The sequence below is a fragment of the Mus musculus genome, chromosome 7 (assembly GCF_000001635.26).
Source record: "Mus musculus strain C57BL/6J chromosome 7, GRCm38.p6 C57BL/6J".
Classification (NCBI taxonomy): domain Eukaryota; kingdom Metazoa; phylum Chordata; class Mammalia; order Rodentia; family Muridae; genus Mus; species Mus musculus.
Window position 1 is genome coordinate 101,991,583 of NC_000073.6, and position 14,567 is coordinate 102,006,149.

At 48.4% G+C, this 14,567-nt stretch overlaps 1 protein-coding gene across 12 annotated transcripts in view; it reads left to right on the forward strand.

Annotated features, from left to right (window-relative positions):
- Numa1 (nuclear mitotic apparatus protein 1) overlaps positions 1-14,567 on the forward strand; it is an 80,983-nt gene that overhangs the window by 57,606 nt on the left and 8,810 nt on the right. For 9 of the 12 annotated variants that reach the window (XM_006507169.3, XM_006507174.2, XM_006507173.3 and 6 more), the window contains 11 exons: positions 64-146; positions 1,056-1,136; positions 1,643-1,730; positions 3,081-3,198; positions 3,815-3,972; positions 4,236-4,353; positions 4,441-4,558; positions 4,853-4,993; positions 6,493-6,615; positions 6,718-10,077; positions 10,713-10,754. In XM_006507169.3, coding sequence (XP_006507232.1) covers positions 64-146; positions 1,056-1,136; positions 1,643-1,730; positions 3,081-3,198; positions 3,815-3,972; positions 4,236-4,353; positions 4,441-4,558; positions 4,853-4,993; positions 6,493-6,615; positions 6,718-10,077; positions 10,713-10,754 — 4,430 coding nt within the window. The remainder of the gene's footprint in view (positions 1-63; positions 147-1,055; positions 1,137-1,642; positions 1,731-3,080; positions 3,199-3,814; positions 3,973-4,235; positions 4,354-4,440; positions 4,559-4,852; positions 4,994-6,492; positions 6,616-6,717; positions 10,078-10,712; positions 10,755-14,567) is intronic. The other 3 variants (XM_006507177.3, XM_030241950.1, NM_133947.3) reach the window with 1 other exon arrangement.

A 14,567-nucleotide genomic window follows, 5' to 3' on the forward strand; every position in this document is an offset into this window, starting at 1 on the left:
GTACTTCTGTTTCTGAAGTTGAGTTTTGAGAGTTTAGTGTTTGCTACATGGTTGTCATTGCAGAAAATCGGAAACATCCTTCATCTACACAATGCCTGGTATCTGTGCAGAAAGTGATAGAGGGATCCGAGATGGAACTGGCCAAGGTACCTGTGGGATTCCAGACTTGGGTGGCAGAGAATGTGGAGGAGTGTCGAATGCTTTCTTTCTGGGGCTCTTCAGATGTAGAGGCGAGACCAGCCAGTTGGCTGAATCAGAGGCCATTTTTGTCTAAGGATTCTGTAAGCCCGTGATCTTTGACAAACAACTTTACTTGACCAACACTGATACCCAGGATGGAAGATTGGTTCTTGCTCAGTGGTCATCATATTTTTCTTTCAAGTTTAGTTGACTTCATTTCTTTTTCTGGTGTGAATAATCCCTTAAGTTTTATGCTCAGTTATGTTCCATAAGTTGAGGAATTCAGCTGTGTAGAAATTTTTGCACTATGAGCATCAAGCCCCTGAATTTATTTAATTATTATTATTGCTATTCTTATTATCGTCATCCCTGAAACAGGGTTTTTCTGTGTATCCCCGGCTGTCCTAGAACTCATTTTATAGACCAGGTTGACTTCAAACTCAGAGATCCACTGCCTTTGCCTCCCAAGCGCTGGGATTAAAGTTTTGAGTCACCACTGCCTGCCTGGTGAGTGAGCCCTTGGATTTATTTTGGAAAAAAAAGGAGACTCCTTGTTTTAAACATTTATTTTTCTGTGCATTGGTGTTTTGCCTGCATGTATGTCTGTGTGAGGGTGAAGATGAAGATTCCCCTGGAACTGGAGTTACAGACAGTTAGGAGCTGTCATGTGGTTGCTGGGAATTGAACCCGGGTCCTCTAGAAGAGTAGCCAGTGCTTTTAACCACTGAGCCATCACTCCCCCTGTGACTATTAAGGATAGTGACTTGAGACTGCTAATAGGACTTCTGAAGGAGACTAACTCAAAACAGCTCAGAGTGGAAACACTAGAAAGAGATCTACTGCACTCAGTCACTGCATCTCTGTTTGGCTTCTAGATGATAATGCTGTTTTTATATCAGTCCACCATGAGCTCCAGAAACCTCCGGGACTGGGAGCAGTTTGAATATGGGGTTCAGGTAGGCTTTTGTGCTTTTATCCCACTTGCCAGCCCAGCCTGGGCTTCCCTCACCCAAACGTTTCTTTTTAAATAAAAATTATTATTCTCTAAAGAGGTAATATTTGTAATATTGACAACCATTCATTGAGTAAAAAACAAAAATCAGAAAATGTTTAAGTACAAAGAAGGAAATGATACTGCAGTAATGTCATTCCCCAACTATTTAGTGTACATGTTTTGAATTGTCCTGTATTTGGAGATGGTGTAGGTTTACAGCTTTTCCTATGTGTGTCCTTATCTGTGTGTTTGCCACTCCACTTATTTTAGTCAGCAAAGTGATGTCTAAAAGCTTTCTGGTAGGGGAAGAACAGGTAGAACCAGCGTGTTGTGGGCAGGCCATGAAGTTTCAGCTTTAGAGAGGGTGGAGAAGAACCAGCAGGCCCCGGGGTAGGCACTGCTGGGAGGTCCTGAGCCCTCCCTTTACAGCTGTCACAGTGATGCTCCTTCTCTCTCCCCGTGGCACAGGCTGAGTTAGCGGTCATCCTGAAGTTTATGCTGGATCATGAGGAGTCGCTAAACCTTACTGAGGACTTAGAGAGTTTCTTGGAGAAAGGTGAGTAGGGCCACTTGTAAAGATCCACTCTCTCTGAGCAAAGGACTGCTGACCTCTGACCTCAGCATGGCACAGAGTTAGTATGCAGGAGTCACCTGTGATGGAAGGTGATTTCTGAGCCATGTGCTGACACCTTAAACAATCTGGAGTGGCTCCATGCTGCCCGACAGTAGCTCTCAGGATGCTTGTAAGTGATCGCCTCTTACGTTCTGGTGACCTTGACTCCCACTTACTTCTCACATTGTTCTGTGTACCTTTTACTTTTTATTTTTACTTTATCTTATACATATGGTATGGGTGTTTTGACTGCATGTGTATTTGAATACCAAGTGTGTGCCTGGTGCCCACAGAGGCCAGAAGAAGGCATGGGATCCCCTTGGAACTGGAGTAACAACTTCGAGTTGTAAGCCATCATGTGGATATTGAACTTGGGTCTGCTTGACCAGCTAAGCTATCTCTCCATACCCTTATTTTTTGTCTTTTAAACTGTAGGCTTAGAAGTTGAAGTTAAACATCTTTTGTAAACCTTGAAAAAGGTTTCCCTTCATGCAGCTCATGTTCTATGTGGGACTCAGGTACATACAAACCAGTACAGGGACTAAGTGTAGATATAAGTGTCTCACAGAGTGAGAGTTCGCCATGTCTCATGAGCAGGTCAGCTGCTGCTACTGGGACTCTGAGCCATAGTTTTGGGCAAGTTCTTTTCTGGCTATTGAACTTGGGATTCTTCATGTTTGAGTTCATGAGGTGAAGATGTTAAGAATAGGAGTCTAGGATGTAAGAAAGTTCTCTTGAGTCAGATGTAGATTTGCAGGCCAGCTTGTCAGCCATTGAATCTGTAGGCACTGGGCAGAGCAAAAAGGGCCCATCAAATCTCTGGGAAGAGAGAGAAGAGGAGTGGTTCGAGGTAGTAAAGTCCTGAGAAAGTGGTTGTGGGAACCAAGAGAAGACATTATTCTATACCTTGGTGATATGAGAGCTATGAGTGCCACAGAGGCTGGTGGCACCAATACAAGCTCTTAGGGTCTGTGGCAGACTTGGTGCTGGGCTCTTATGGCCTCTGTAGTATTGGCAATAGGACTCGTTCCAGTGTCTGAGTATGAGGGGAGCTTCCTCATTCCACCATGCTCATTTGAATACTTTTCTCTGAGGAAGTGGAAGTTGCACCTTGATTTTAGTCAAAGACCTTGATCTCGTTGATCAGGTTCTGCCTAGGAATTGCCTCTTGAGCTTACATGTGTCTTTTGTAGAGTCACACTTACTAAGGTAACGTGTCTATTATAGAAGGTGAAGAGCTGTTCACCCCCTTACTAACTGTTCCTGGTTTGTTTGTCTGCTTCTTACCTGTAGTTCCTTACACCCATGCCAGCACCCTCTCAGAAGAGCTTTCTCCACCCAGCCACCAGACCAAGAGGAAGATTCGCTTCCTAGAAATACAGAGGATTGCTTCATCTTCCAGTGAGAACAAGTATGTTCTAGGCCTGTCTCCCTAGGTTGGTAGCGTCACATCCTTCTAGTTGGTCCTTGGATCCGGGAGGCTGAGCTGTTAGGCCGCCTTTTACAGCAGTAGGAATTGCTTTGAGGGCATGTAGATTTGGGATCTGTCATAAGTTAGCCTTCCCTCAAGAGCAGGTCACTGTTTATGGAAATCCCTTCTTCCTTGGAAAATACATGTTTGCATTCTTTTTATTATATCTATGTACACTGTAGCTGTCTTCACACACACCAGAAGAGGGCATCAGATCTCATTACAGGTGGTTGTGAGCCACCATGTGGTTGCTGGGATTTGAACTCAGGACCTCTTGAAGAGCAGTCAGTGCTTTTAACCACTGAGCCGTCTCTCCAGCCCCACATGTTTGCATTCTTAAGCCAGGAAATTAAGGCATGGAGGAGGGAGAAGAAAAGGTTCTCCAGGTCATCTTCTGAGACAGGAGGTAGCCTGGCAGATAAAGAACCCAGGCACATTGGCCTCCCTAACCAAACACTGGTTATGGTCACTGCTGCCCCATCCCTAGCTGCTGTTGGTTACTTTGCACCTTAGACTCTCACCCTGGCATCTTTGCATCTCCTCCTTCCTCTTCCAGCTTCCTCTCAGGCTCTCCATCCTCCCCTATGGGCGACATACTGCAGACCCCACAGTTCCAGATGAGACGACTGAAGAAGCAGCTGGCAGACGAGAGGAGCAACAGAGATGACCTGGAGCTGGAGCTGTCTGAGAGCCTCAAGCTCCTCACTGAGAAGGGTGGGTACCTGACAGAGGGTGTGGGTACTGGTGATGGGGAGCATTTGGGATGTCTTGGTGACAGCTTTGCCTGCCATGGTGTCCCTTCTGTTGACAGTGGAGTCTCAAGCTCATCGCTGGCACAAACATCAGTCTGACCTGGTAGACACTGGGTTCAGTTCCTTTCCCGTGTCCCTTTTCTGTGGCACGGATACTGTGCTTCCTTTGCTGTCTTCTGTCCCCTGGATCTTTGCTGACTCTGTCTCCCTCCCTGTCCTGGGCAGACGCGCAGATCGCCATGATGCAGCAGCGCATTGATCACCTGGCTCTGCTGAATGAGAAGCAGGCAGCCAGCTCCCAGGAGCCCAGTGAGCTTGAGGAGCTCCGAGGCAAGAATGAAAGGTATGACTCTCCCTGCCATCCTTCCAGCATCCGCTCCCTGCTAGCGAGGTGGGGACCACACCATTCTTACAGTTCCTCTCCTGGCAGCCTCACTGTGCGGCTGCATGAGACTTTGAAGCAGTGTCAGAACCTGAAGACCGAGAAGAGCCAGATGGATCGAAAGATTAGCCAGCTTTCTGAGGAGAATGGGGACCTTTCCTTTAAGGTGAGTGGGGCTGGCTGTGCAGAGGCCCCTCAGGGCTGAGGTGGTCTGGAAGTTTGCCCAAGAAGGTTGAGAAGACTGTCTAGAACCTGGCTTTGGGCTTTAGTCACTTTCCTTGCTATTGGTTTCTTGAAGGGTGCTCAGGCAGCTCTAAGTGATGGTGTATGTTTCTGGATGAGAGATGTAATTGGCTGTAATTGGATTGAAGGTGGGGAAGGATTATTGGAGGCCCCGGGGTCTGGGTTTCAAGGAATTTCTGCGGAGAGGTGCCAACTTTTCACCCTGTTTATATCTCAGGTTCGAGAGTTTGCAAACCACTTGCAACAACTTCAGGGTGCATTCAACGACCTGATAGAGGAGCACAGCAAGGCTTCTCAGGAGTGGGCAGAGAAGCAGGCTCGTCTGGAAAATGAGCTCAGCACAGCCCTCCAGGATAAGGTAACCCTCAGCTCTGGAGCTGTTCACGTTTCCTACATGTAGTTCACCAGTCTGTTGGGTCCTGGAGTGATGAGCGCTGCCTTCTCAGGGTTTGGTAGTGATCTTTTTTTTTGTTTGTTTGTTTGGTTTTTTTTTTTTTTTTTTTTTTTGAGACAGGGTTTCTCTGTATAGTCCTAGCTGTCCTCAGAATGGAACTCACTCTGTAGACCAGGATGACCTCGAACTCAGAAATCCGCCTGCCTCTGCCTCCCAAGTGCTGAGATTACAGGCGTGCACCACCACTGCCCGGCGGTAGTGGTTTTATACTCAGAGTGCAGCATTCCTGTGAACTCTGTGATGTGTGAAGTGTGGATCTTGGAGAAGTTAATCTGTCTCTTACGGGACTGATGCTTTGTTAACTATTGTGTGGTTGAAGGGCAACTCATGAGCTCTTAGTGAATTAGTTGTGATTTCAGGTCGGGTTTCTTTGCTGAAATGCTTAATGTCAAAAGCATACCAGAGATAGGTTTTTTTCATTCTGAAATATTTGCATAGACAGTATTAAAGTTGTTCATCCCTTTATCTAATATCTAAATCACTCTGAACTTTTGTTTTTTAAAGTCCCTAGCTCTGTAGCCCAAGCTGGTTTTGGACTCTGTTCTCTACTCTTTTTCTCCTGTGTGCCAGAGTTGTAAGATTCTGCCACAATTATTTGTTAAAATTTTAAGACTCTTCTTGGTATCTTGTTTGGAGCTCAAAAGGTTTTGGGTTTGGGATTGTTGGATTCCAGATTTCAGACTTGGGGTGCCCAATCTGCATTACCGTTGTTACTAAGAGCCCAGCTCTGCTACTTCCTAACCTAGTAGCTCTTGGGCCTATCACTTAGAGTCTGGAATCATGAGTGGTTTTTTTGTTTTTTTGTTTTGTTTTTTTTGTTTTTTGGTTTTTCGAGACAGGGTTTCTCTGTGTAGCCCTGGCTGTCCTGGAACTCCCTCTGTAGACCAGGCTGGCCTCGAACTCAGAAATTCGCCTGCCTCTGCCTCCCAAGTGCTGGGATTAAAGAGCATGTTACTTTGTGCCCACAGTTGAGGGGGAGTTGATGTCAGGCTGGGGCAGATGAGGCTAGGCTGGCTTGATGCCTGGGGTTGTTTTTTAAGCATTTGGGTAGTATCTGAGTCAAGGTTTGTCTGAGGAAGGCTACATGGTATGTAGGCTTTGTATATTTTGACTTAAATTTATGAATGTAATTGGGAGTAGAAAGTCAAGTTCTCAAAAAGTCCAGACCTGTGGTTTCTGTTGATATGCATGCAGGGTCTGGTGAGCACAGGTTGGTTTTTGAACTCTTCATTTTCAAGTCTCAGTTTCTTGAGTTTTGGGGAGCCCTTACTCCCAGCTCAGACCCATGGTTTCTGAGAATTTTCTTCTGAGCCAGGGCAAAGGAAAATCTAGGGGACAAGATAATTGAGTCTCTGGTGACTGTTCTTCGTGTCTGTTTACACGGGTCTCTTGCTTACTCCAAGAAATGTCTTGAAGAGAAGAATGAAATTCTTCAGGGAAAGCTTTCCCAGCTGGAAGATCAAGCAACTCGGCTGCAGGAGAGCCCAGCCCCGGAGAAGGGTGAGGTGCTAGGAGACGCCTTGCAGGTAGGAAAATACAGACAGACAGACAGTAAGGCCATCTGATAGGGTTGATTCTTGGTGTTCTCTGATAGGGTTGATCCCCATTTTGTCTCTTTATCCCAACAGCTGGACACTCTAAAGCAAGAGGCAGCCAAACTTGCCACAGACAACACCCAGCTCCAAACCCGCGTAGAGACACTGGAGTGTGAACGTGGCAAGCAGGAAGCCCAGCTGCTTGCTGAACGGAGCCGCTTTGAAGACGAAAAGCAGCAGCTGGCCAGCTTGATTGCTGACCTTCAGAGCTCCGTCTCTAACCTCAGCCAGGCCAAAGAGGAGTTAGAGCAAGCCTCCCAGGCCCAAGGGGCTCAGCTCACTGCCCAGTTGACCTCTATGACAGGGCTCAATGCCACCCTGCAGCAGCGAGATCAAGAGCTGGCCAGTCTGAAAGAACAGGCCAAAAAGGAACAGGCTCAGATGCTACAGACCATGCAAGAGCAAGAACAGGCTGCCCAGGGCCTCCGCCAGCAGGTGGAGCAGCTGAGCAGCAGCCTGAAGCTGAAGGAGCAGCAATTAGAAGAGGCAGCCAAGGAGCAGGAGGCAACCAGACAGGATCACGCCCAGCAACTGGCCATCGTTGCTGAGGCTCGAGAGGCCTCTCTAAGGGAACGGGATACTGCTCGCCAGCAGCTAGAAACAGTGGAGAAGGAGAAGGATGCCAAGCTAGAGAGTCTGCAGCAGCAACTTCAGGCTGCCAATGATGCTAGGGACAATGCGCAGACCTCGGTCACACAGGCTCAGCAGGAAAAGGCAGAGCTGAGCCAAAAGATAGGAGAGCTTCATGCCTGCATTGAAGCTTCCCACCAGGAACAGCGTCAGGTTCAAGCTCGTGTGACAGAGCTAGAAGCCCAGCTGAAAGCTGAGCAGCAAAAAACAACTGAGCGAGAAAAGGTGGTTCAGGAGAAGGCCCAGCTCCAGGAGCAGCTCCGGGCCCTTGAGGAGTCTTTGAAGATTACCAAAGGCAGCCTTGAAGAAGAGAAACGCAGGGCTGCAGATGCCCTGAAGGAGCAGCAGTGCCGTGCCACTGAGATGGAGGCAGAGTCTCGAAGCCTGATGGAGCAGCGGGAGCGGGAACAGAAGGAGTTAGAGCAAGAGAAGGCTGGGCGAAAGGGGCTGGAGGCCCGGATACAGCAGCTTGAAGAGGCTCATCAGGCTGAGACTGAAGCCTTGCGGCATGAGCTGGCAGAGGCCACAGCTTCCCAGCACAGAGCTGAGAGTGAGTGTGAGCGGCTCATCAGAGAGGTTGAGAGCCGGCAGAAGCGGTTTGAAGCTAGACAGCAAGAGGAGGCAAGGTACGGTGCCATGTTCCAGGAACAGCTGATGGCTTTGAAAGGGGAGAAGACTGGCCAAGAGGTCCAGGAGGAGGCAGTAGAGATCCACAGTGAAGGCCAGCCAGGCCAGCAGCAGAGTCAGCTAGCCCAGCTTCATGCCAGTCTGGCCAAAGCCATCCAGCAGGTCCAGGAGAAGGAAGTGAGAGCACAGAAGCTGGTAGATGATCTCTCAGCTCTGCAGGAGAAGATGGCTGCCACTAACAAGGAGGTGGCCTGTCTGAAGACCTTGGTGCTCAAGGCAGGTGAGCAGCAGGAAACAGCCTCACTTGAGCTGCTCAAAGAGCCCCCGAGAGCTGCAAACAGAGCGTCTGACCAGCTAGGAGAACAGCAGGGACGGCCATTCTCTAGTACACACGCAGCAGTAAAAGCTATGGAGCGTGAAGCTGAGCAGATGGGCGGTGAACTGGAGAGGCTGCGGGCAGCACTGATCAAGAGCCAGGGCCAGCAGCAAGAGGAGCGTGGGCAACAGGAGAGGGAGGTAGCACGGCTGACCCAGGAGCGGGGCCAGGCCCAGGCTGACCTGGCTCAGGAGAAGGCAGCCAAGGCAGAGCTGGAGATGCGACTGCAGAACACCCTCAATGAGCAGCGTGTGGAGTTTGCTGCCCTACAGGAAGCACTGGCCCATGCCCTGACAGAAAAGGAAGGGACAGACCAAGAGCTTGCCAAACTTCGAGGGCAGGAGGCAGCTCAAAGAACAGAGCTGAAGGAGCTTCAACAGACTTTGGAACAGCTGAAAATACAGTTAGTGAAGAAAGAAAAAGAGCACCCTGCAGGGGGTGCCAGTGGAGAAGATGCTTCTGGCCCAGGAACCCAGTCGGAGACAGCTGGAAAGACAGATGCACCAGGCCCTGAGTTGCAGGCACTTCGGGCAGAGATCAGTAAGCTAGAGCAGCAGTGTCAGCAGCAGCAGCAACAGGTGGAAGGCCTGACACACAGCCTCAAGTCTGAGCGGGCTTGCCGGGCCGAGCAAGACAAAGCCCTGGAGACACTGCAGGGCCAGTTAGAAGAGAAGGCTCGAGAGCTAGGGCATAATCAGGCTGCCTCAGCTTCAGCTCAGAGAGAGTTGCAAGCCCTCCGTGCTAAAGCCCAGGACCATAGCAAAGCTGAGGAAGAGTGGAAGGCCCAGGTAGCCCGGGGCCAGCAGGAGGCTGAAAGAAAAAGCAGTCTTATCAGCAGCTTGGAAGAGGAGGTATCCATCCTGAATCGCCAAGTCCTAGAGAAGGAAGGGGAGAGCAAGGAGTTGAAGCGCCTGGTTGTAGCTGAATCCGAGAAGAGCCAGAAGCTGGAAGAGAGGCTGCGCCTGCTTCAAGTAGAAACAGCCAGCAATAGTGCCAGGGCAGCAGAACGCAGCTCAGCTCTACGAGAGGAGGTCCAGAGCCTCCGGGAAGAGGTGGAGAAACAGCGTGTAGTTTCAGAGAACTCGCGGCAGGAGTTGGCCTCACAAGCAGAGCGAGCTGAGGAGTTGGGCCAAGAATTGAAGGCCTGGCAGGAGAAGTTTTTCCAGAAGGAGCAAGCTCTCTCTGCCCTGCAGCTGGAGCACACCAGCACACAGGCCCTGGTAAGTGAGCTGCTGCCTGCCAAGCACCTTTGTCAGCAGCTGCAAGCTGAGCAAGCGGCTGCCGAGAAGCGCTTCCGGGAGGAGCTCGAGCAGAGCAAGCAGGCAGCTGGTGGGCTCCAGGCAGAGCTGATGCGGGCCCAGCGGGAGCTCGGAGAGCTCGGATCTTTGCGGCAGAAGATAGTTGAGCAGGAGCGAGCAGCCCAGCAGCTGCGGGCAGAGAAGGCCAGCTATGCAGAGCAGCTGAGCATGCTGAAGAAGGCCCATGGCCTGCTGGCAGAGGAGAACCGGGGGCTGGGAGAGCGGGCCAACCTTGGCCGGCAGTTTCTGGAAGTAGAACTAGATCAAGCCCGGGAGAAATATGTCCAGGAGTTGGCTGCTGTGCGTACTGATGCTGAGACCCACTTGGCTGAAATGCGACAAGAAGCACAGAGTACTAGCCGGGAGCTGGAGGTGATGACTGCCAAGTACGAAGGTGCCAAGGTGAAGGTCCTAGAGGAAAGGCAGAGGTTCCAAGAAGAGAGGCAGAAACTCACTGCCCAGGTAAGGTGTCCATGCTATGTGCTCTGCATTCTGTAGCCCTCCTCTTGCCTCCCATCCCAGATCTATACTGCAGTAGCCTGCCTACCTTTGTTTACTGAGTAGCAGAAAAAGAAAAGTAGTAACTAGTAGAATCCCAAGTTTGTGTGAAAGAGAATGTTAATGAAATGGCAGACAATGGTGGTGCATGCCTGAATTCCCAGCATTTAGGAGGCTAAGTCAGGAGGAAGATCATGTTTTTGAGGCCACATAGGGGTTGCATAGTTGGACCCTGTTTGAACTTCCCCAGTCACCCCCCGCCCCCATCCTCCAATAAGGACAATACCTATGGCCTCCTTTTCTTTGAAAGCTGACTCTGAACAGTAAGTTGACTAGCTTTTTGTTTCTTTGGTGTTTTAAAACAGGATCTAATATAACTCAGGTTAGCCTTGAACTCACTATATATGTAAAGATGGCCTTGCACTCTTGATCTTCCTGCCTTTTCCTCCCAAGTGTTGTGATCTCAGGCTTAATATGGCCTGTTACCTGAATCCAGTTGGCCTACACTCCCATTCTCTGGGTGAAGTATCAGAGCCCAAGTGAGGTCAGTCTGGCAGTGGCTGCATCTCACTGTCTCCATTACTTCTCCCCATGCACAGGTGGAGCAACTAGAGGTATTTCAAAGAGAGCAGACTAAGCAGGTAATGCCTGGGGTTCTCGATAAATGCTGGCTGCTTAAGCGGTGACCAGTCTCGGTGCATGACCCCGGCTGCAGCTTGCTCCGCCAGCTCCTGTTGTGAACTGTTTGTGAAAGGCAGGGTCAAGCCATGGAGTCCAGGCCCAGGCTACCCAGGAGTACAGTGTTACAGGCCCTCTCTGTGGCCTCATCCTACCCATCCCAGGTCGGCCTCTCCACTTCTGTCCTTTCTTTCACCTATCAGAGTCAAGAAGTAGGTGTCATCTTTCCTGGTGACAACAAAACCTCCCAAGTCCCGTTTTGAGTTAAGGAGACTAATCCAAGAGGAAGCACACAGATTTATATGGCTTTGTTTACATTATTACCCTTCTTCCCTACAAGTTTCCAAGGTATGAAGGTGACAAATGAGGCAGCCCTTGGAGGATAGGGAACTCAACCAGCTCAGAAGATGCAGCCACTATACCCTGGAGCCTCATCGCAGAGCCATACTCACATAGAGCTTTCTGGAACAGGAGGAGTAGAAGTGGAGTAGAGATCTCTGCCTCCATCCTTCTCAGGCCTCTCTGTCCTCCCTAGTTGGTAGGCTACAGAGTTGATACTTAGTAATCTTCCTGCGTAGGCCTGTAGGCCAGAAGACGACACTAGATCTCATTACAGATGGTTGTGAACCACCTTGTGGTTGCTGGGAATTGAACTCAGGACCCCTGAAAGAGAAGACAGTCCCCTTGACCTCTGAGCCATCTCTCCAACCCCATATCACTTTCTCCACTCTCCCTCCTAGTCTCTACAGGCATTCTAAGAAAATGGGATAATCAAATTGGAAAGCAAGCAGTTAGCAATGGAGCCTTTTGCCTCTTTCCTCTGCTGCCTGTTCATGCCTGAGTTCCCATAATGCTTGGAGGAAACATGGGTGCTTGTGGCTGTTATGATCCCTTTGCTCTTTGTGGTAGTTGGGGGAGGGGCTTGGGATTGTGTGCTGCCCTGCTTCTGTCTCCAGCATTCTTTTCTCCCAGTGCTAACCACAGTGGCCATGCTGCTAGCCTCTCTAACAGCCTTGGAGATTGGAAAGAGGTTTGGGGGCTTTGCTTTGGCTATTTTGGGGGAGGAGGGAGAAATGAATGTACTTTGACAATGTTTTAGCACTAGAGTAGGTGTTCTGTTCTTTTCTATTTTTTTTAAATTCTTTTGTATGAGTGCTAGCCTATATAGGTATATATATGCATTCTATGCATGCCTGCTGCCTACAGGGACTAGAAAAGGATTTTAGAAACTGAAACTGAAGTGATAGTTCATTTTGAGCTGGCGTGTGGGAGCTGGGAACCAAACACAAGAACTTCTACAAGAACTCATAGAATGTATAACCACTTAATCATCTCTCCAAACCCCATAGGTGCTCTGTTCTTGCCCCAAGCTTTCTAGGTTGGGCTCGGGAGTAGGATACAGTAGAGATGTACAGAGATGGTGACTCTGAAGAGTCAGGTATTTATTTTGGTGGTGGTTTGGTCAGGTGACCCTGGTAACATCTATTTGGGGCCACCTCAGGCCCTGACAACCTTTGGACAGCAGGATGTTACCTATGTAGAGAAAGGGCCTGAGGATAATAATGGGTGGGAGAAACCCTTTGGTTGGTCAGAGGAACACAACTGATTTGAGTCTATATTTATCAAAAGGAGATGTATTACAGTAGCTTACATGCTATGGTCTGGCTGTTTCAACAATAGCTGTCTTTTGATGGAAGAGAAAATAATCTGGTGGCAATTCAGTCCATAAAGCTGATCCTTCAGCTGATCTTTGGTCTGTATTGGAGTCCCAAAAAAGTAGGCTCTAATACCCACAGAGGAATGTCTCAGCAGTAGGATAGATAGTAGGATAGATAAACTTGCCAGCAAGATTGAGAGCAAGAAGGCAAAAAGCAAAGCTTACTTCTGTGTGCTTTGATATGGGCTGCCAGCAGAAGGTGTGGCCCAGATGTAGAGTGGTTTTCCCACCTCAGATGATCTAGTCAAGAAAACCCTTGTAGCTGTGTGCGAGTGCTTGGGTTTTATTTGATTGCAGATGTTCAAGTTCAAAGCCAAGATTAGCCATTATGTACAAGTCCACCACCTGTCAGCTTCACCCATGGTCATATCTCCTTATGCTTCATTAAATTCCCAAGTGAAAATAACTAGATCATAGTTATGCCTATCAGGCAATATTTATCCCATGTACAACTGCAAATGCATTATATATTTTAGAGTAGATGGCACTGTTCCATGAGAGACATTCTTCTAGTGTCTCACAACTTAAAAATTACCACTGATACTATCTCTTTTTATGCTGCATCACATGATAAACTAAGGAATAAGAGACAAATATCTATTTTAAACGTCTATACATACACAAACATTATTTTAGCAAGCTATGAAAAAACACTTCTGTCAGTTCTAATCCGTGTTTCTATAGCTGGTCCCTCAGCCGCTCTCAAGCTGTAGATCAAGATGTATTTGGGAGTTGGATGACCCTTCCGTGGCATTGCTTATCAGATATTGGCATTGTGATTCATAATAAGAAAATTACAGTTATGAAGTATCAGCAAAAATAATTATATGGCCAGGGGTCACCACAATATGAGGAGTGGTATTAAAGTGTCACAACGTTAGGAAGGCTGAGAAACACTGCTTTAGCTGGTTTTCATAACTTTATAACAACATGACTATATTGCACACTGACTGAAAGCATGTACCTAACCTTCTGGAGAACCCTACCCCAACCCTCCCGGCATTGTAACTGGGCCTTCAAAGGGCCATTCCGTCTTTCTCTCAGAAGGGATGCTTCAGGACAGTGGAGATCATGATGAGTGGACTCCATGAACATGGGCCACTGTTGTACCTCTCTGGCTGCAAATGAGTTAGAAGCAATACTGTGTGGAATATCATGATGTTGCATAAGGTATTCTGTAAACCTACGATGGTAGTTTTGGCAGAAGCATTTTGCTCAGGAAATGCACATCCATAACCAGAATAATTCTCTCTCCAGTAAGGCAAAGCTCAGTGTCGACCTCTGCTGCTAGCAGATCTGACACTCGGCAGCATCTGTAGCCAAGTCAGCCTTGGTGATGGAAGTCTGTATTGTTGAGCCCATGTTTAACCTCCATCTCTGCACTGTGGCCACTTTGCTTATGGACCTTTTAGGCAATGACAGGAATGGATGGAGAAAAGAGGCTGATTGTCCATAGAATTATTATTCAACTCCTTAGCTGAAGTCACCCTTTGATTAGCATTTACATAGGACACACGTATCTTCACTTCCTAGATATCTTTCTTCTTGCTCTTTCCAAGTTTCCAGCCAATCAGTCTCTGCTACAGCCCATGAATCTGAACAGTTGCACATCTGGCCATTTCTCCTTCTAAACAAAATGGATGGCCATATGTACTGCCTAAAGTTCTGCACATTGTGAAGATTTCTCTTTACCTGCTGTTTTTCAGGGTTGTCCCAGAAAAGGGTTGTAATGCTGCAGCTGTCCATTTCTGGATGCTGCCGACATAACGTACAGAACCATCAGTAAACCAAGTCCTAGTCTTCTCTTTTTCAGTCAGTGGATCATAGGACACACTCTATGATGCTGCTGGTGCAAGCTTGGGAGCAGAAGGCATTGTAACGGTAATAGAGACAGTAGGCATTCTCAAAGGGAGGATACTTGCCTGCAGATAATGGTAGAACCTTATTCCAAATCCCTTGAGTACCATTGGGTCTCCTGGTCCAAGTGGTAGACAGAGAGCAGCCTGCACAGAAGCCTGGACCTGTAGAAGAGCCTTCTGCTGTTCCAGGCCCCATACAA